Raw genomic sequence first — 22,534 nt, 5'->3', positions numbered from 1 at the left:
TGCTAATTTCACAAAGGTTTAATTCTTGATTGCATTTTTTGAACTTGAAAATTCTTCTCTGTTATAAGGTTAATCAATATGAGGACAAAGCATCAGCTTTTAGCTCATACCTTTTTTGTTAAGGGTCCAAAAAAGAACATTTGATTCATTTAAAAAAATATAATAATAATATCGACTGATGTACCGACTATCGGCAAATCAGCCAATTTATCGATTATCGACATTTTTTTTATCCAAATATCGTTATCGGCATCGGCCTCAAAAAATCCATATCGGTCATGCTGTCATGCAGTTTCTTATTAATGTGATGAAAAGCATAAAAAATTACATTTTGTAGTATAATATTCATTTACAATTGTTGTCATGTGGATTCTCTGTGTTGTTTTGACTGCAGCAACTCTCTGGTGCGCAAGGGATTATGGGTTATCTCCATAGGGCAAATATGCCCAGCGACACCTGCTGGCCTCTGTTCCATAAACTCAGTTAAAATGAGTGAATGGAATGTACTGGAAATACATCACCAACACTTAAATGCCCCAAAACTTTAAATGCACTTAAAGGAACTGAGTTGTTACGACAACAATTCATTTTTGAGTTAGTTTAATTAATGGAAATGAGTGACTAGAACTTTTTTCAAAGTTTGAGTTACATTAACTTAATTATTGTATTAAAATGGAGTGTTTGGTTTAACAGTGCATCTTAGGAGTTAATTAACACAGTTGAGTTGAACCACTTGACATGTTTTTTTTAGTGACCTCATCTTTTTTTTAGGGCAACTTAAAGCACCAATGATATCTTTAAAGTCAATATTAGTTCAATTCACATTCATCAGATTAAGTATATTTATTAACAAAGATGCAATCTTGTAAATAGGTTTTCACTCCACCCAAGTCAGTTTAATCTCACTAATGCATTAGTGTCCATATGTATTTGGGGAATTTTTGCGTTCTGATCTTTTCTGTGAAACACTGAATATTTGTAACTGCTGGATTCTGGAGGTTTTTACGTTTTGATCTTCTGCTGAGCAGGTGTGCCTATTTTTATGACCACTAGGTGTAAACGGTGCCGTTTGGACTGCGTGTGAGCGCGCACAGAGCTGCACTGTGTGGCTTTAAGAAGGAGGCGCGCTGCGCTGACATGACGCACGGATCCTCGTGAAAAGAGGCTTTAAAAGTCCCCGCTGTGCGCGCTCATCTGCTCCTCAGAACCGGGTCCACCACCAGCAGCAGCAGCAGCAGCAGCAGCACAATGTTCTGAGGTCTGTCAGTAATTAGTGCTTTTATAAGACAAATACGGAGCGCGCGGATCGTGTTCGCGCCTTCATGTGCGCAGAAAGTGGAGCCAAGGCGCAGAAAGAAACTTCTGGGGAACATCTGTAGAAGCGGGCTGGAAGTTTGGAAGTGGCACCATGCTGCTGTCACTGTGCGCGCACGTTCTGGTGTTCTTTAACGCGGTCGGCACGGATCCGATCTCGGAACAAATCCAGGTTCTAGTGCTGCTGCCAAAAAACAACTCCTACCTTTTTTCCTACCCGCGGGTCGCACCGGCGATCCGTTACGCTCAGCAAAGGCTGCAGAAGGATGGACTCAACTTCAGCATCCAGTTTGAGGACTCCGGCTGCGGCAACGAGGCGCTGTTTGCGCTGGTGGACGGCTCGTGCCAGCAGAAACCGGATCTGGTCCTGGGTCCGGTGTGCGAGTACGCGGCGGCGGCGGTGGTCCGGGTGGCGTCACACTGGAACATCCCGATCATCTCAGCAGGTGCTCTGGCCGCAGGCTTCAGCGACAAGAGCGCGGAGTACTCCCACCTGACCCGGATCGGCCCGTCCTACGTGAAGATGGCGGAGACGTTCGGCGCGATGTTCCGCCGCTTCGGCTGGAAAAGCGCGCTGCTGCTGTTCGACGACGACAAGCAGGAGCGCAACTGCTACTTCAGCCTGGAGGGCGTCTACCAGCTGATGGAGGACTACAGCATGAAGACATACGCCGTGTTCTCCAGCGAGGAGCGCCTCCACCCCGAGGACATCCTGCCCCACATCCGGGACACGGAAGGTGAGAGCTGTCAATCAACCACCTGTCAGTCAAACGACACCAGAAGTCAGATTCATCAAGTCAGATTTAACGCAATAATAATAAAAAACCCCATGAGGAATAAAGCTTTTAATGCCAACTGCAAGTGTGCAAGTTTTGCATTTTGCACCACCAGAATTGGAAGTTCAGCTACATTTTGCCAGAAGGCACGTGAGAGATGAAGGCCCAGTTATGATCTGTTTTGTTGCATGAACATCCTTCTCAACTCCACTGTGAAGTTGGATAAATGTAAAACTTGCACTGTGCAGAGCTTCTCCAATTGCAGGCACAGCATCTTCAGAGTTGTCTTGTGGTCTTGGTGGCTTTCCTCACTAGTCACTTTCTTGTGCCGCCAGACAGATTTACCATAGAGCATCACACGGTTTGTGTTTCTAAAAAAAAAAAAACAATGTAAAAAGTCCAAGACGTAATCACTGTCTTGGAGATGTTCATGTATCCATCCCCTGACATTTCGGAAGAAAACTGGATGTAAAAGTGATGGTTTATGTGTTGTAATAAAGGGTGCACTTAATTATGCACACCACCATTTTGTCTTTCATATTTTTATTTCTTTTAATTCATGATGTACAGATTACATCTGGTTCCCATGATGCACTGTTTCTTTCTCTTTTTGCTCTGTATGCACCACTCTGCATTTAATCATTAGTGATCGATCTCTGCTCCCCTCCACAGCATGTCTTTTTCCTGGTTCTCTCCCTCAGCCCCAACCAGTCCCAGCAGAAGACTGCCCCTCCCTGAGCCTGGTTCTGCTGGAGGTTTCTTCCTGTTAAAAGGGAGTTTTTCCTTCCCACTGTAGCCAAGTGCTTGCTCACAGGGGGTCGTTTTGACCGTTGGGGTTTTTACGTAATTATTGTATGGCCTTGCCTTACAATATAAAGCGCCTTGGGGCAACTGTTTGTTGTGATTTGGCGCTATATAAAAAAAATTGATTGATTGATTGATTACTTTTCACCGAGTTCAAGGGCATCATTTTAGATATCTGGCACTGAAGGTTATGTTTTCTCCCCTGTTTGCCTGTTTGGTTGCACTGTATGAGCGCAGTGCTCTAATTTAGTTTGTTTTTTGATGTTTCAATAAAATTTCAACATGTAAAAGCTCAAGAGTGCACAAACTTTTTCACATCACTGTAAGGATTAAGTCATTACTTTTACAGCCAGTTGTTTTGAGACACATTGGGGGATGGATACATAGACATTTCCAAGTCACTGAATATGTCTAAGATTTCATTTACATCATTAAGAATTACAAAAAAAAAGGATGGTACTGTACAGCAGTGGTCCCCAACCTTTTTATCACCGCGGACCGGTCAGTGCTTGACAATTTCACCACGGACCGGGAGGGTACGAAGATTGTTTATATTGCGAATATAATAATAAGCGTGAATCCACTGTGCACTCGTATGCAACATAACATGTGTTTAACATCAAAGTCTCTGTTAACATCGTCTCTGTCCCCTAAATAAATTATTAAAAAATACACGTGGAAAAATAAAAACTCCATGAATGTTAATTTCTTCACTGGGCCTTTTCCCATTCAAAAAGAAACTTTCCAAAGACGTCTGTTTTTTACTCATTTTGCTAACTTGTGGGTTAAATTTTTGGCCCTCAAGTGATGCAGATGTAACCGAGAGAATCCGGTCAGTTTTTAAAATAAAAGATTTTTCAAAATAAAAGATTATTCAGACTCAGATAATAAATACAACGGAAATAGTTAATAATTTCTTGGGCGGTCCCAGTACCAATTGATCCACGGACCGGTACTGGTCCGCGGCCCGGGGGTTGGGGACCACTGCTGTACAGTAAATGTGTGTCAAGTCTGCCGTTCTCAAAAACTGAGTGCAGGGAGGAGACAAGTGAGGAAAGCCACCAAGATACCCAGAAAAGTCTCAAGTAGTTATAGGCTTCTGTGGTTCATTGGCACACATGTAATTCATCACAGTAATTCATTGATCACACAATCTCATTACATCTGTTGCAGCCTGGACAGCTGCCCAACACACATAATGTCATTTACACTTAACTTGTGTCAGATGTCAAGACACCTCTAATGATTGCTGTTACCATAATTAGCACTTCCTGTAATCACATTTTTTCCTCTTACAGTGTTCTTTGGCATCCTTGTTGCCATAACAGACACTGGTTTTGTAATTATTTGTCACCCTCACAGTTTGTGTCATGGTTCTTCTGTGTGTTATCTCCTGAATCCATTAAAAAAGCAGCAGCAAATCACTGATACAACACTATAATTGTATGAATCCTTGACAGTATGAGCCAGCGGTGACTCATGAGGGCACAAGGGCTCTTCGGACAACTGTAAATAATTGTGATTTACTGTGTGAATGTTGTGTATTGTGTGAATTTGTTTTGTGAATGCTACACATTGGTTTTTGTGGTGATTTTGATAAAGTTGTATAGATAAGTGACTGTGGTGTTAAAGTGCAGAGAAGCGCCATTCGGAACCACAAGTGTAACTTGTACCTGACAGCCTGACATTCACCTGTTATTAAGACAGGTACAAGACTTTGGTGAGAATTTAGCGCCACCAACAGTTGTGACAGTATGACATGTCAAGTGCATGATTATAAAGCCCCCCATATTTTTCATTCATTCATTTTCTATACCTGCTTACTTCAGTTAAGGATCACAGGGGGCCTGGAGCCTATCCCACCAGTTGTAGGACTTGAGGCAGGGTACTCTCTGAACAGAATGGTAGTCTATGGCAGGACCACATACAGTATAGACAGACAAACATATTCACACCCTGTAAATGGAACAAAATTGCAAATGGGACAAATGATCAATATCACGTGACATAGAAACCACCAATCAAATGACAAGGATCTAGTTCAGTGTTGAATAGAATAGAATAGCACAGGGCTGTATACCGGTTCACTGTTGAAGCACTGGTATAAGACATTCAGTGCATGTACTGGTAATCCTGTCCCCATATATCTATATTATAATAGCCAAATGGCCTCTGTGTGCGTGCAGCCCAGTCTCACATACTTTCATGCTCCCGTGACGAAATGAGTCAAATTTTCGTGACAGCATTTTTTAAACTACCCTACTCCTACCCCCGACCTGAACCTTAACCATAGCCTAATCTTACTCTTTTCCCCCACCCTAACCATAATCACCCCAACCCCCCCGCTTCACTTTTAATTTCATGCAGCCATCACGGAATGAATTAGAATGAATTTGTGCTGCTGTGATGAAAATAAGGCGCTTTTCGTCACAATATCACGAACCAATAGATTAATGTATATTTCGTGCTGATGAATCATGACTTGCCGTGAGACCAGGTTGTGTGCGTGTGTTTGGCTTCGATCATGCAAAAACTGGGGAGAGCTGACATTTGCTGTTTGGTATGCTTACATATTTTAGGTCAAGGATGAATGCTGCAAAAACAGAAAGTTGATAGGACAAATATTTTTGGAGAAATTAGCAGCTTTAGCTAACCAGTAAACAATGGACACTGTACTGCAATGCACTGTGGGAGTTCTGGGATTTGAGGTTTTAAATGTTGTTATTATGGTTTATGTTAGTTTAAAGCCCCGGTCCCACTGAATAATAAAGCCATGAATTATGAGCCAAGTATGGATCTGTCAGAAATTTCAGTGATTATTCGAATAATGAGCCACATATATGAACATTGTGCAAACAATTAAAAAACACTGTAAGTGCGTGCGAGTGATTGCTACAGCGCAACAGCACACGCAGCACACCTCATCTGATCAATTATAACAAGATGTTAAATCTATCATAAACATACTTTTACAGCTGCTCATAAGAAGGAATGAACATGCAACTGTTTTACTAAGCCATTGCAGTATAAACATTACAAATAATTACATTTTTAGACTGTTGAAATACGTTCTCCACCTCATGCAGTGCATGTGTGAGAGAGAGAGAGAGAGAGAGAGGAAAAAACGGTCTTCTGTGAGGTGTTTTCAACAGCCAAACTCTGACAGAAAATGATTAATCTGTTAAAAAATAATTATTTTATATACAGCGTCCAGCACACAAAGTGGGTGGGATTGTCACGGTGAAGTGCACAAGATGGCGGAGCCAAAATAGCATGTCCAAAATAGCCTGTCCTGTCCTCGTAGCCACCACATACTCAGATAATGGGCTTCTTGTTGGGAAAGTGTAGTGACACGGACCCACGACAGGGGGCGTAAATGAACGGACAACGGATAAGCCAAAATATAACAATTTAATGTTGCGAATTGTGCACAACGGAATACAGACAAATGCAGTTTGAGAATGACAGTCAATTATACGAAAAGTGACGTGTGGGCAGGCTCGAGGATAGAAGACGTCTGTCCAGAGAAGAGCCGGGTCCCACACGGCTTCCACTGCCAACGGATCTGAAGAACACCGGAGCCGCCAAGTCCTGAGTCCCCAGGTGGCCACCGTCTCCAGCTGTCAGACCTGGTACTGCTGGCAGGAAGCAGAGACAGTTAATGGTGGGTGTGTGGATACACACCCAGTAAATCCTCACACACAGATCCAGTTCCTCCGGGAGGGAGCACCTCCACCTCCGAAGTAGGAACACAATAGCAGCTCCTGTTAACCACTTATCTGGTTGGAGTGAGAGGCGAGGACGTCGATTCTCTCACTGATAGCCAACCCAGCTGAAAGTGCACCACAGGAAAACGGCTGCAAACAGATCAAACGTAAGTCACAGTTCAGACACAGCAGAGAATATTACCTAAGCGGTAGATGATATCTCGGCAGCGAGGTGGAGTTGCTGCCCGGCTTTTATGGTGATATGGTGATGATGAGTGACAGCTGGTGCTGTTGATGAGTGACAGCTGTCACTCCCGGTTGCTCCGGTGCCCTCTCGTGCCTGAAGTCCGCACTTCAGGCAGGGCGCCCTCTGGTGGTGGGCCAGCAGTACCTCCTCTTCAGCGGCCCACACAACACTTCTAACACCCTCGTACTCATCACAAACATGCCTCTAACATCCTCGTTTGTCCTCGTAGTACCCTGTACACAAACTTCCCCACGCTGTTTTTGCTAAATTTTTAACTTCTTAAAATTAGCACCACACTCAGAGATGAGTCTCGTTAGCCACATATTCTGCTTCTAATAGCCTCTATTCTCCCATGTTTGTTGAATAACTGGACTCGTACATTAAAAAAAGCATGCTACGTGGCTCATTATTGACAAAATGGAAGTAGAAATAAAATAATAATAATAATAATAATAATAATAGGTGTATATGTTAATAAGAACCTAAACAATGTATAAATACATTAACACAGTAAATTAACATTAAAAAAATTACATAATTAACAGGAAATAAGAGCTGAGTTCTTCTTCTAAAAAATGTTGAAGTCTAAGATTTTAATATAGGTGGCGCAATCATGTTGAGTGTGAATCGTAAAATGGTAAATGGACTGCATTTATATAGCGCTTTTCCATCTGTATCAGATGCTCAAAGTGCTTTACAATAATGCCTCACATTCACCTCGATGTCAGGCTGCTGCCATACAAGGTGCTCACTACACACCAGGAGCAACTAGGGGATTAAGGACCTTGCCCAAGGGCCTTTAGTGATTTTCCGGTCAGGATGGGATTTGAACCGAGGATCCTCTGGTCTCAAGCCAAACACTTAACCACTGGACCATCACCTCCCCAAAAACCTCCATCTACCATGAACGGTCTCACTGTGAGAGCAGGAGGCTCGCGGGTTCCTGTACCCGCTAACCCCAACTCTGACAGGTTCCACCAATACAGCCTTTAATGGTCTGTGATGGCAGCAATATATCAGGAATAAAAGACCAAAAAAAAAAAAAAAAAAAAATGCACACAACAAATAAAACAAACATGTGAAACAATAAAAGCAAAACTGCTGAAGGATCTGATGAGAACCTCAGAAGAACCGCAATGCAAAGTATGAAAACAGCCAAAGTTCAGGAACCATCGCTGCACAGTTTGACGAACTCACGTCAGGACGTCTCTGACTCTGTGTCACAGACCGAACAGTCCCCCCTAAACAATCCCCCTTTGAGAGCTGAGTTTAAACTGTCCACAAGGTTGTCGGTCATTTTTCAAAAGTGACGCTAAGATATCAGGGAGCCTGCCTCCAAGTTCAGTTGTAATTGAAGAGTTGATGTGTCCCCATAATGATAAGTAAGGTTCTTGTTCCAGTAAACACAGCAACAAGACAGTAAACATAATAAGTGTGTGATCAGAGACCACTGACGCAAGAGGCATGGTGTCAGTATTTGTGACAGCGATACAGCGCATGAGGACTAAATCCAGGGTATTTCCACTAATGTGTGTCGAACCCTGGATGCATTGCTGGAATCCAAATACATCCACAATGCCCATAACTGATTTGCAGAGGGGGTCAGAAGGCTTATTTCTATGAATGTTGAAGTCACTAACAGTCAGAACGTTATCCGCACAGGTTGCCAAGTTAGAGAGAATCTCACCAAATTCATCTAAGAATGTAGCGTATGGGCCCGGGAGCCTGTATACAGTGACAAAATAGTACGGTCGATTTTTTTTCTGATCCTTCTGACCTTTGGCTATACATAGGATCCTGGGCATAGAGGAGAGTCAGATGTTCAAACGAATTATATTTGTGACCCCCAACAGCTAGTAAACTAAACCCAGATTTATAAATTAGAGCAACACCCCCACCTTGCGTGACTAAATGCTCTCTTTTGATACACTCTTTTCTAGGGATGGGTATCGAGAACCGGTTCTTTTCGAGTATCGTTAAGAAATGATTCGATCCACCGATACCAATAGCCTTTATGCTTAACAATTCCCTTTCTGGTCCTTCAGAGCAGCTGTTGTTTTTGAGGGTGTTTGTTGGGAAAATGATCATTCCTCTACACTGATTACAGACCCTGCAGCGGTATGTAATCAACCGTTTCGGCAGCGCGACTCCACTTTGAAGCGTGAACCATTGAAGCAATGCTTCGATTTACTAGCTTGTTGGTTCTTTGATTCAGAAGCGGCACTTTCATAACCCCTCTCAAAGCCATTAAAATATCGTGAGTCACTTTTGTGTGGATTAAAGTCACTAACTGGGACTCATGTCTTATTGCAGTCAAGAAACGAGAATCGTCCTCCCTTCTGTTGGCACAGCTCCAAAACGCTGCTGAGACAGAGTCCGCTCGGAATTAATAACTTCAAAATGAATTGCCAAAAATAAAATTACACCTCTTTACAAATGCTGTAATACAGACAATAAACTACAATCGACTAAAATGTTTTTTCCTCCCAAAATGAGATGTGCTGCATTCTTTATGAATTTCATCCTGACATGCAGCACAGCCAGCTGAGCTCAGCTCTGATGTATGGAAAGACATTCATGCCAAAAATGTCTGAAAGGAAAAGCTTTTGACAAAAACTACATATTTTATTTCTATTTATGTCCAAAGATCAAGGATCCATCATGTAGAGTTTATTATGTCCAGAGTTTAAGGATCCAGTGACCAATTTCCTATTTATTTACTTTAAGACTCAACAAAATGTTGTTCAATTTCAATTCAATTTCAGTTTAATCAATCAATCAATCAATCAATCAATTTTTTTATATAGCGCCAAATCACAACAAACAGTTGCCCCAAGGCGCTTTATATTGTAAGGCAAGGCCATACAATAATTATGTAAAACCCCAACGGTCAAAACGACCCCCTGTGAGCAAGCACTTGGCTACAGTGGGAAGGAAAAACTCCCTTTTAACAGGAAGAAACCTCCAGCAGAACCAGGCTCAGGGAGGGGCAGTCTTCTGCTGGGACTGGTTGGGGCTGAGGGAGAGAACCAGGAAAAAGACATGCTGTGGAGGGGAGCAGAGATCGATCACTAATGATTAAATGCAGAGTGGTGCATACAGAGCAAAAAGAGAAAGAAACAGTGCATCATGGGAACCCCCCAGCAGTCTACGTCTATAGCAGCATAACTAAGGGATGGTTCAGGGTCACCTGATCCAGCCCTAACTATAAGCTTTAGCAAAAAGGAAAGTTTTAAGCCTAATCTTAAAAGTAGAGAGGGTGTCTGTCTCCCTGATCTGAATTGGGAGCTGGTTCCACAGGAGAGGAGCCTGAAAGCTGAAGGCTCTGCCTCCCATTCTACTCTTACAAACCCTAGGAACTACAAGTAAGCCTGCAGTCTGAGAGCGAAGTGCTCTATTGGGGTGATATGGTACTACGAGGTCCCTAAGATAAGATGGGACCTGATTATTCAAAACCTTATAAGTAAGAAGAATAATTTTAAATTCTATTCTAGAATTAACAGGAAGCCAATGAAGAGAGGCCAATATGGGTGAGATATGCTCTCTCCTTCTAGTCCCCGTCAGTACTCTAGCTGCAGCATTTTGAATTAACTGAAGGCTTTTTAGGGAACTTTTAGGACAACCTGATAATAATGAATTACAATAGTCCAGCCTATAGGAAATAAATGCATGAATTAGTTTTTCAGCATCACTCTGAGACAAGACCTTTCTGATTTTAGAGATATTGCGTAAATGCAAAAAAGCAGTCCTACATATTTGTTTAATATGCGCTTTGAATGACATATCCTGATCAAAAATGACTCCAAGATTTCTCACAGTATTACTAGAGGTCAGGGTAATGCCATCCAGAGTAAGGATCTGGTTAGACACCATGTTTCTAAGATTTGTGGGGCCAAGTACAATAACTTCAGTTTTATCTGAGTTTAAAAGCAGGAAATTAGAGGTCATCCATGTCTTTATGTCTGTAAGACAATCCTGCAGTTTAGCTAATTGGTGTGTGTCCTCTGGCTTCATGGATAGATAAAGCTGGGTATCATCTGCGTAACAATGAAAATTTAAGCAATACCGTCTAATAAAACAGTTAATTTAATGATTAATTTAATCAGTTAATAAAGCACCAAATCACAACAAAAACCACCCCAAGGTGCCTCACATAGAACAGTTCAACATAAAAAATTTAATAAATAAATAATAATAAAAAAATTCAAATACATAATTAAAAACAGAAGTAAAAGAATAAAAGATAAAATTTCTTAACCCTCTCTGGGGCCGATGCCGTCGTATACGACGGCTAAGACCAAGCTTACTAAATTATAAATAACTTTTTAATGATATGAGACAGAAACTTATTATTATTATTTTTTTTTTGCCGAAAAGTTAATTCCGCGGACTTTCGAACCAGCCATCGGCCATCTTTGTACTCCTCATAGAAGCTATGTGATGACGTGCGCAATGTGAGTGTCCAATCGGAATTGGTTCACCATCACATGGTTTTCCAGAATCCATCGTAGGGCAGATTTACCTCACATGAAAAGCCAAAGATCATTTTCAGGAGTGATATGTTACTAGTTGGCCGGTTTGAATAGCCCCCTGGGTGATCCAATGAGTACATACTATTAGTACATACTCAGTGCGCCCTCCACCATTAGGCACAGTGGTCAGTGAAAGCAGGAGCACACAGAGAGCCTCTGATGACAATCTCACATGCTCAAACAAAGAGTGTGTAACTATCAGAATTGCTCCACTAGTTTGCATGTGAATGTTACTGGATAACTCTGTTGCTTTCTCTGCGTAAAGCACTGTTTACCATATCAATGGACAACAAAACACATAGACCATTTTGGATATATTGTTCAAAATGTGCATTTGTGTTTATTGTTTGAACCTTTTTGTTGTACAGTCGTTTACACAAGACCTCAAATTACCTTTATAAAGTGTCAAAACAGTTGTTTATTATAGTTTGCTGTGTGTTTTGAATGAATGTGTGTGGAAAATTATTTTTCGCTTTATTTTTTCCTTGCCTATTTTTGATTGTAAACCTTTATTACACTTATAAAACACAACAAAAACACATATATTCTGAAAGCACAGGTTGTCCTGAAAAAAGAGACATAAAACTTGATTGTGGGATGCAGGGAGAGCTGTTAACAGCAATAATAAAACATTTATGCCAGGCGAGTGAACTGTCCAAAAAATGCCCTCGGACCCCAGAGGTTTAAGAAAGAGAATAAAATAGGTTTTAAGTCTTGACTTAAAAATGTCCACAGACTCTGACTGCCTCATGGTCGCAGGAAGACCATTCCACAGAGCAGGTGCATGATAAGAAAAAGCTCTTTGAGCCGCTGACATAGAAAACCTGTAAAGTCACCTTTTAGTACACAAAAAATTCACAAGAGGTATCGATAAGGGAATCGATAATGGTATCGATATCGATAAAATCTTATGGATACCCATCCCATCTCTTTTCTAACCAACAGGACTCAGCAGGTCAGAGTGAACCATACACTATCAGATTTAAAATCCATCAATACTGGAGCACCGCAGGGCTGCCTCAGCTCGCCAGTTTTGTTCACCCTTTATACCAACGACTGCACCAGCAGACACACCAACACTTCCATCATCAAATTCTCTGACGACACAGCCATCTTAGGACTTGTGGACACAAACACGGACACATCAGTGTACACATTGGAGGTGGAGAACTTTGTGCAGTTGTGTAAAGTCCATCATCTCATTGTCAATGTCAAGAAGACTGAGGAGCTTGTTTTTGACCCAGGACATGTGGGAGATCACACCCCACTCTGTATTGACAGCGCTGAGGTCGCCCAGGTTCCTTCTTAGAAATACGTGGGTGTTTACATTAACTCCAGCCTCCTGTGGGACGTCCATGTGACCTCAGTCTGCAGCCGGGTTCAACAAAGATTGTACTTTCTGCGCAGACTGAGAGTGTTTGGTGTTGAACAGAAAATTATGCTTATTTTTTATCAGGCTGTTGTTGAAAATGTTATTAGGTATGGAATGTCTGCGTGGTTTGGTAATCTGTCAGTCAAAACTAAATCAGAACTGATGCGGCTGGTGCGCACAGCACATAAAGTGATGAGAGTATCCATCATTACAGCAGATATTCGAGGAGGCTGTTATTAAACAGGCGAGGAAAATAACCTCTGACGCCTCCCATGTTCTTTACTCTCAATATGAGCTGCTTCCATCTGGACGGCACTATCGAGTTCCATCTAAAAACAAAAAGAGATACCTAAACAGGTATAAAAACTCATTTCTCCTTATATCAGTGAACCTCCTGATCTCAAACCAAGGAGCAGGTCATTAATGAGTCATTGTGATTGTATTGTATTTTCTGGGTCTGTCTTGTCATGCCTGTACTTGGTTAGTGTATTTTTGTGGCTGCCTGTGTGTCCAAGACAAATTTCCCCTTGGGGACAAATAAAAGAATCTTGAATCTTGAGTCTTGAAATATGTACACCGGTGGGCAGGCTTCATTTAAGGAGAGGACAGCAGTAGGTTTAAGCCAGGCTTCACATAAACCAATCATATCTATGTGGTGATCCATAATTAGATCATTTATCAACAGTGATTTTGAGGACAGTGACTTTATGTTAATGAGACCCAACCTGAGGACCTCAATGGGGTTGATAATTAGACTGTTGGGATTTGGGGGTGGTTCCAGAGTAGGATACAAGATGCCTAAAATCAGATTTAGGTTTAACACATTCCACGCGGGTTGTAGGTAGCAGACACAAAATATTTGACGTTGCAGGAACAGCCGGTGCGGCATCCCCAACTTTAAGGTCATCCAATGTACCCTGCAACATAAACTGCACTATCATCTTAATGGGTTTTCTCTGCTAATTTTCCTACTATGCTAATGGTTTCCATGCCTGCATTAGTTGTAAGCCCAACAGGGTGTCAAATCACTTTCTCCGTGGCCTAATGTGAAGTCCTAAAGTTATTCTCCCTGTAGAGATCTATCTATGTTCACAGAGAAGATGGTGGCACGTTTTCACGGTAGGGTCACGCCTGTGATCATGGTGTAACATCCAGAATGAGCTTAATATCACACATCCATTGTCTGTCCACCTCATGTGTCAGAGGATGTATCTGTATTATCATGTTATCATGGCTGTTAGACCCCATCCAGATGGCTGCATCAGCGCATCTCTGTGATGTGTCAGCATGAGCATGATATCACACATCCAATGTCGAATGTGTCAGAGGTTGTATCGCCGCACGCCAAACACCAAGCTGGTGCAATGCTCCGCTGGGAACACATTGCCGCACATCGTCAGGCTGCTGCGGCCAAAATTTAACCCAATCCAACTTTCACTGTTGAAACTGAACGTTTTGAAGTGCGTCTGCATTTAGATTCTCTGCACAGCAAATGTTGAAATGTTCATGATGTACCGTAAAGTACTTGATGTACAAGTACCGTAAAGAAATATATTTCATATAAAATATAAGAAAAAAATAAAGAAATAAAATAAACTATAAAAATCTAAGTTATTTAAAGGTGAGTCTTTTTACAACAGAAGCAGCAATTTAAAAAACGGTAGCTTTATTTGGTAGAAATAAAAATACGTTGAAGCATTTACAAATTAGAATTGTTGTGAAAGTGTAGGAACACGGACCCACAACAGGGGGCGTAAATGAACGGGCAATGGATAAGCCAAAACAGTAACAATTTAATGTTATGACGTGCACAACGGAATACAGACAAAACAGGTTTGGAAAAACAGTCAATTATACGTTGAGTGACGTGTGGGCAGGCTCGAGGATAGGAGACGTCCGTCCAGAAAGGAGCCGGATCCCACACGGCTTCCACCACCAATGGATCTGAAGAACCACCAAGTCCTGGGTCCCCAGGTGGCCAGCTGTCAGACCTGGTACTGCTGGCAGAGAGAACAGAAACAATGCAGGTGAGTGTGAGTTCGCACACTCAGTAATTCTTCAGTCTGTGTCCTGTAAGGAGGGAGAACCTCCACCTCCAATAACACACTCGTACAGCTCCTGGAAAACCACTTATCTGGTTGGGGTGTGAGGCGAAACCGTCGCAGTCCACACCAAACACCAATGCAGCAGATAAGGACACGTCGCAGGAAAACGGCTGTAAATGAGATCAGACTCTTGTTTATTATAGAGACAGCAGAGAAATTACCTTTAGGGTAGCTGATGTCTCGGCGGGGAGGTGGAGTTGGAGTCCGGCCTTTATGGTGATGGTGTTGAGTAATGGATGAGTGACAGCTGATACAGATGATGAGTGACAGCTGTCACTCCCGGTCGCTCCGACGCCCTCTCGTGCTTGAAGCCCGCACTTCAAGCAGGGCGCCATCTTGTGGTGGTGGGCCAGCAGTACCTCCTCTTCAGCGGCCCACACAACAGGACCCCCCCCCCTCAACGGGCGCCTCCTGGCGCCCGACCAGGCTTGTCCGGGTGACGGGTGTAGAAGTCGGCCAGGAGGGCCGGGTCCAGGATGAAGCTCCTCTTCACCCAGGAGCACTCTTCGGGTCCATAACCCTCCCAGTCCACCAGATACTGGAACCCCCGGCCCTTTCGACGGACGTCCAGGAGCCGGCGTACTGTCCACGCGGGCTCCTCGTTGATGATCCGGGCAGGAGGCGGCGCGGGTCCAGGGGCACACAGTGGTGAGGTATGGCAGGGCTTGAGTCTTGACACATGAAAAATGTGGTGTATCCGCAGTGAAGCTGGCAGCTTCAGCTTCACTGCGGCCGGACTGAGGACTTTGAGTATGGTAAAAGGTCCTATGAACCTGTCCTTTAGCTTCTGGGATTCCACCTGTAGGGGCATGTCCTTTGTGGATATCCAAACCTCCTGCCCGGGCTGGTATGCAGGGACCTGGGAATGCCGGCGGTCTGCATGGGCCTTGGCCCTCATCCGGGCTTTGAGCAGGGCAGAGCAGGCGGTACGCCACACCCGACGGCACCTCCTCAGATGGGCCTGGACCGAGGGCACCCCGACCTCTCCCTCCACCAACGGGAACAATGGGGGCTGGTACCCCAAACACACCTCAAACGGGGAGAGGCCGGTAGCAGATGATACTTGACTATTGTGAGCATACTCGATCCAGGCCAGATGGTTGCTCCAGGCCGTCGGGTGCGCGGAGGTCACGCAGCGGACGGCCTGCTCCAAATCCTGGTTCGCCCGCTCTGCCTGTCCGTTCGTCTGAGGATGGTACCCGGACGAGAGACTCATGGTGGCCCCCACTTCCCTGCAGAAACTCCTCCAGACTTGAGAGGAGAACTGAGGACCACGATCCGAGACAATGTCCGATGGAATCCCATGCAGACGCACGACGTGGTGCACAAGGAGGTCTGCAGTGTCCTGGGCCGTCGGGAGCTTCGGGAGGGCCACGAAGTGGGCCGCCTTGGAGAACCGGTCCACTATCGTGAAGATGGTGGTCATGCCCTGGGACGGCGGGAGGCCCGTGACGAAGTCCAGGCCGATGTGAGACCAGGGGCGATGAGGCACGGGCAAAGGCTGGAGGAGGCCTGGGGCCTTATGATGGTCAGCTTTGCCCCTGGCGCAGGTGGTGCAGGCCTGGACGTATTCCCGAATGTCGGCTTCCAGAGACGCCCACCAGAAGCGCTGCCGGACCACTGGCACGGTTCTTCGCACCCCTGGATGGCAGGAGAGCTTGGAACCGTGACAGAAGTCTAGCACTGCAGCCCTGGCCTCTGGTGGGATGTACAACTTGTTCTTCGGACCGGTTCCCGGGTCTGGGTTCCATGTCAGGGCCTCCCGGACGGTCTTCTCCACGTCCCAGGTGAGGGTGGCCACGACAGTGGACTCGGGGATGATGGTTTCCGTCGGGTCTGACAGCTCGGTCCTGACTTCCTCCTCGTGCACACGGGACAGGGTGTCAGATCGTTGGTTCTTCGTCCCGGGGTGATATGTGATCTGAAAGTCAAAACGCCTGAAGAACAGTGACCAGCTGGCTTGCCTGGGGTTCAGACGCTTGGCGGTCCGAATGTACTCCAGGTTCCGATGGTCCGTGAAAACCGTAAATGGTACCGAAGCTCCCTCCAATAGGTGTCTCCACTCCTCCAAAGCCTCCTTCACCGCAAGAAGTTCCCGATTGCCGAAGTCATAGTTCCTTTCAGCCGGGGTCAACCTGCGGGAAAAGTAGGCACATGGGTGGAAAACCTTGTCGGACTCCCCCCTCTGGGATAGCACACCTCCTATGCCTGAGTCAGAGGCATCCACTTCGACTATAAACTGGCGTTTTGGATCGGGCTGCATCAGAACTGGTGCAGTCGAGAACCGGCATTTCAACTCCCTAAATGCGGCTTCGCACCGATCCGACCAGGTGAAGGGGACTTTAGTGGAGGTCAGGGCTGTCAGGGGGCTAACTACCTGACTGTAGCCCTTGATGAACCTCCGGTAAAAATTTGCAAAACCAAGGAACTGTTGCAGTTTCCTTTGGTTTGTTGGTTGGGGCCAGTCTCTCACCGCCACAACCTTGGCCGCATCAGGGGCGACGGAGTTGGAGGAGATTATGAACCCCAAGAAGGACAAAGAAGTGCGGTGGAACTCGCACTTCTCGCCCTTCACAAACAGCCGGTTCTCCAACAACCACTGCAGGACCTGACGTACATGCTGGACATGGGTCTCAGGATCCGGGGAGAAGATGAGTATATCGTCTAGATCTACGAAGATAAAACGATGCAGGAAGTCCCACAAGACGTCATTAACCAAGGCCTGGAATGTCGCGGGCGCATTGGTGAGGCCGAACGGCATGACCAGGTACTCAAAGTGATCTAACGGGGTGTTAAATGCCGTCTTCCATTCGTCTCCCTTCCGGATCCGAACCAGGTGGTATGCATTCCTAAGATCGAGTTTGGTGAATATTTGGGCTCCATGCAGGGGCGTGAACACCGAATCCAACAGGGGCAACGGGTATCGATTGCGAACCGTTATGCCGTTCAGCCCTCTGTAATCGATGCATGGACGGAGTCCGCCATCATTCTTACCCACAAAAAAGACACCTGCACCCATCGAGGAGGTGGAGTTCTGGATCAACCCGGTGGCTAACGAGTCCTGGATGTAGGTCTCCATTGATTCGCGTTCCGGACATGAGAGGTTGTACAGCCTACTGGACGGGTACTCAACGCCCGGGATCAAGTCAATGGCGCAATCGTACCGTCGGTGCGGGGGAAGAGTGAGTGCCAGATCTTTGCTGAAGACGTCAGCAAGATCATGGTACTCCTCTGGCACCGCCGTCAGATTGGGGGGTGGGACTTTGACCTCCTCATTAGCTGTCACACCAGGCGGAACCGAGGATCCTAAACATTCCCGGTGGCAGTTTTCGCTCCACTGAGCCACAACCCCAGACGGCCAATCAATCTGGGGATTGTGCTTTATCATCCAAGGATAACCCAAAATCACACGGGAGGTGGACGGTGTTACAAAAAACACAATTTCCTCCCTGTGATTACCAGACACAACCAACGTCACGGGCTGTGTCTGGTGTGTGATTAGTGGAAGAAGGGTGCCATCTAATGCCCGCACCTTCAAAGGTGAAGGTAGAGCCACTAGAGGGAGCCTGACCTCCCTTGCCCATCTGCTGTCCAGCAGATTCTCTTCCGACCCAGTGTCTACCAGTGCTGGGGCGTGAAGGGTCAGATCCCCACTCAGGATCGTAACTGGGATGCGTGCTGATTTATGGGGTTTCCCCGCGTGCGTGTTATGGCCCACCTTAGCCCAGTTTCTAAGGGCGGGCATTGTCATTTAACCACTTGGGGCAGTTCCTCTGTAGATGCTCACTCGAGCCACAGAAAAAACACTCCCCGCGGGCCAACCTCCGTTGTCTGTTATTTGATTTGACTTTGGCCCTGTTCGTGTCCATAGCTTCGTCAGCATGAGGAGCTGTTGCCACACGGGAGTCTCTGGCTGTGGAGCGTGGGGACGGCGGCACCCTTTCGGACCCGGAAGAGAGAGGGACGGCTCGTGCCTGGCCACGCCCCCCGCCCTGCTCCCGACGATGTTCCTCTAATCGGTTATCTAATCATATAACCAGATCAACAAGCCCATCCAAGTCCCGCGGTTCGTCCTTAGCCAGCAGGTGCTCCTTCAGGACCGGAGACAGTCCGTTTACGAAGGCGGCACGGAGCGCAACGTTATTCCAGCCGGACCTCACAGCCGCGATGCGGAAGTCGACTGCATACTCCGCTGCACTCCGACGCCCCTGTCTCATTGACAGCAGCACGTTCGAAGCAGTCTTGCCTCTATTGGGGTGATCAAAAACCTGTTTGAACTCCCTCACAAACCCAGTATATGTCGTTAGGAGCCTGACGCGTACATGACGGGACGCTGTGAAAAGACGAGCGAGCACTGCATCAAGAAGTCCGCGCACGTCTTTACACAGCCTCCGTACGGCTCCGGAGGGCTTATGTATGCTTCAGGGGACGGTGGGGGGGGGTTCGTTGAACGACCAGCAGAATGTCTGTTTCTGGCACTCGGTCAGCAGGAGGAGGTGCTGCAGCAGCGCCCTGAGCATGCGCTTCCACCTGGGCAGTGAGAGCCTCCATCCACCGATTGAGAATAACATTCTGCTCGGTAACTAAGTCCAACCGAGCAGTAAAGGCGGTTAAGATTTGCTGCAGCTCACCTAACACGCCTCCTGCTGACGCCTGTTCACCTCGCTCTTCCATTGGCTGTTCAAACGATGGTTGACGCCCCTCGGGATCCATGACGCTGGCCGAGAAATCCTGTTGTGAAAGTGTAGGAACACGGACCCACAACAGGGGGCGTAAATGAACGGGCAATGGATAAGCCAAAACAGTAACAATTTAATGTTATGACGTGCACAACGGAATACTGACAAAACAGGTTTGGAAAAACAGTCAATTATACGTTGAGTGACGTGTGGGCAGGCTCGAGGATAGGAGACGTCCGTCCAGAAACGAGCCGGATCCCACACGGCTTCCACCACCAACGGATCTGAAGAACACCGGAGCCGCCAAGTCCTGGGTTCCCAGGTGGCCACCATCTCCAGCTGTCAGACCTGGTACTGCTGGCAGAGAGAACAGAAACAATGCAGGTGAGTGTGAGTTCGCACACTCAGTAATTCTTCAGTCTGTGTCCTGTAAGGAGGGAGAACCTCCACCTCCAATAACACACTCGTACAGCTCCTGGAAAACCACTTATCTGGTTGGGGTGTGAGGCGAAACCGTTGCAGTCCACACCAAACGCCAATGCAGCAGATAAGGACACGTTGCAGGAAAACGGCTGTAAATGAGATCAGACTCTTGTTTATTATAGAGACAGCAGAGAAATTACCTTTAGGGTAGCTGATTTCTCGGCGGGGAGGTGGAGTTGGAGTCCGGCCTTTATGGTGATGGTGTTGAGTAATGGATGAGTGACAGCTGGTACAGATGATGAGTGACAGCTGTCACTCCTGGTTGCTCCGACGCCCTCTCGTGCTTGAAGCCCGCACTTCAAGCAGGGTGCCATGTTGTGGTGGTGGGCCAGCAGTACCTACTCTTCAGCGGCCCACACAACATAGAATGTTCATTTAGCTCAACTAAGTGCAGTTAAAGGCTAATGTTAACCAATCGTAAACCCCTTCAGCAGTGCAGTAATGTCACATTTTATTTTTAATTATTCTCACCTCAGACAAATTTGCAGAAGCATGTTGTTCAAACTGGGTGTTTGTATATATCCAAAAGTGAGGAATTTCAGATTGAGTGGGTCTGCTCCATCACCCTGGTTGCTTGTGTCTTGCTCTGCCCAGGAATGTGGCCTGGACGCTGTCGCCAGTCGCTGAAAAAAAAAAAATGCTTCTCCCAGCAGGGTGATGGGTGACTTGTTCTGCTTTTTTTTTCTCTTCATATTGTGGTTCTGGCAGATGTGAATGAAAGCTCGGGATTGGCCTGCTTTGTTGGGCTTTAGAAAAGCCAGATAGTGACGTGGCAATCCCCCCCGCTGCATCCAATGCGTTGTAAGCCTCCAACGCATCCTACATAAGGCGAGGTGTTAAAATATGCTGTGTGGAAGACCCATAAGAGATTGATCATATTTATAGGAGCAAAGCAACGTGAAGCTCGCTCATGGAACTGTGTCAGAAATAGGAAGTGCCAAATTTTGAGTCCACAGTGAAACAGGAAATGTCAAATGTTGAACACTTCCTGGATCGACACTTCCTGGATTGACAATAGATGAGATCTCGTGGGATCTCACGGGAATTCAGTGGCAAGTTGAGACTGTAATAGGAAGTGGCAAATTTTGAGTCCACAGTGTAACAATAAATTTCAAATGTTTAATACTTCCTGGCATGTGTGGAGCTAGAGGGGAGGCCAGGGTGGCACTTGACTCCCCTGAAATCTGACTGGACACCCCAGGTGCCATCCCAGATTGATATGTCACAGCACCGTGTGTCTGGTTAAAAAGAGCCAGCTGCATTTTGAAATTCGGTGACACATATTGACTGCTACATCCCTCCTGTACAGTAGTTGGTGCTGTGTACCACAAAAAGTTCCAATCCACCTTAGTAGAAGAAGAAAAATCTTTGAGCCAGATTTGAACGTGAACAAGTTATATCTGTGAGTAATCGGCCATATTTTATGCCAGAAATGAGGTCCAGGTTGTTAAAAGTGGCATTTCTCCTTTAATTCAGGTTGCCTTATACTGTATATACATGTTTCTCTGGTGATTTTAGATGAATAAAACTAGCAGACATCAGCCGGTTCATGCTCTGTTGGCTTATATGAGATGTAAGATGCTCGGGCTGAATGAACTACAGCTACTTTATGTCTCATCTGTTCTGTATATAAGCTCTGTGCTTCACCATGGTTCTGTTGTGTTATGAGAGCGATGACTGAAAGCTGGTGAATTACATTAATAACACCTTTTTTAATGATTGTTTCACATTGGTTTTGTTCAACAGCACAACACATCTAGAAGTTGAGTCTTATACTGATAAGTAAAGACAGTTAGCTTAGTTATTTAAAGAAATACGATCTAGAAGAATATGTTTAGTTGATTAAGTCCAATAAGGACTGGAAGGACTTTTTAATAACCTCTTAATTTTGCTCTATGAAGGACTTTTTTTTAAATAACATCTTAATTTTGGTTAATTTTGACACAATACACATGCCCCATGAGTGTTTCTCAATTGGCCTCAAAAGTATTGGAACATTTTCCAATGGAAATTGGAATGGAACACTATTTTGCACATTTTAATTTGTTTATGCCATTTCAAATACAAAAACAACAACAACAAAAAATCTAAAATTATCTTCCATAAACGCAAACTGAAAGTCAATCTCTACAACTTGATATAAATTAATTAAAAATATAAAATACAGCTTCCTGATGAAGTGGTGTAGAGGAGGACCTGAACATTCAGCTACAATTTGCCAGAAAGTATATCTGAGATGCAAACCTAGATTTGATGTTTTGGTGAAAGAATATTTTGTGTTTCTTCATAATTGATGTAAATAAAGTCCAAGACCTATTCAGTGACTTGGAAATGTTCATGTATCCATCCCCTGACTTGTCTGAAGAAACCTGCCACAAAACCGATTATTATTTACAGGTATTATACCAAAGCGTAACATTACTTAAGTAACCCATCATCTTGGCTTTTATATTTTAATTAATTTATATCAAGTTGTAGAGATTTGTTTTCAGTTTGAGTTTAAGGAAGGTAATAT

The 22,534-nt window shown here is 45.1% G+C and overlaps 1 protein-coding gene across 1 annotated transcript in view; it reads left to right on the top strand.

The window, feature by feature from the left end:
* The first annotated feature begins 1,034 nt into the window (after positions 1-1,034).
* The window catches only part of npr3 (natriuretic peptide receptor 3), a 211,077-nt gene continuing 189,577 nt past the window's right edge, over positions 1,035-22,534 (top strand). Inside the window, exon 1 of the mRNA XM_034169735.1 lies at positions 1,035-2,051. Within this exon, the coding sequence (XP_034025626.1) occupies positions 1,409-2,051 (643 nt within the window). The 5' untranslated portion in view covers positions 1,035-1,408. The remainder of the gene's footprint in view (positions 2,052-22,534) is intronic.

This window comes from Thalassophryne amazonica, chromosome 5 (assembly GCF_902500255.1).
Source record: "Thalassophryne amazonica chromosome 5, fThaAma1.1, whole genome shotgun sequence".
NCBI lineage: Eukaryota > Metazoa > Chordata > Actinopteri > Batrachoidiformes > Batrachoididae > Thalassophryne > Thalassophryne amazonica.
This window is presented reverse-complemented; position numbering and strand designations above follow the sequence as displayed.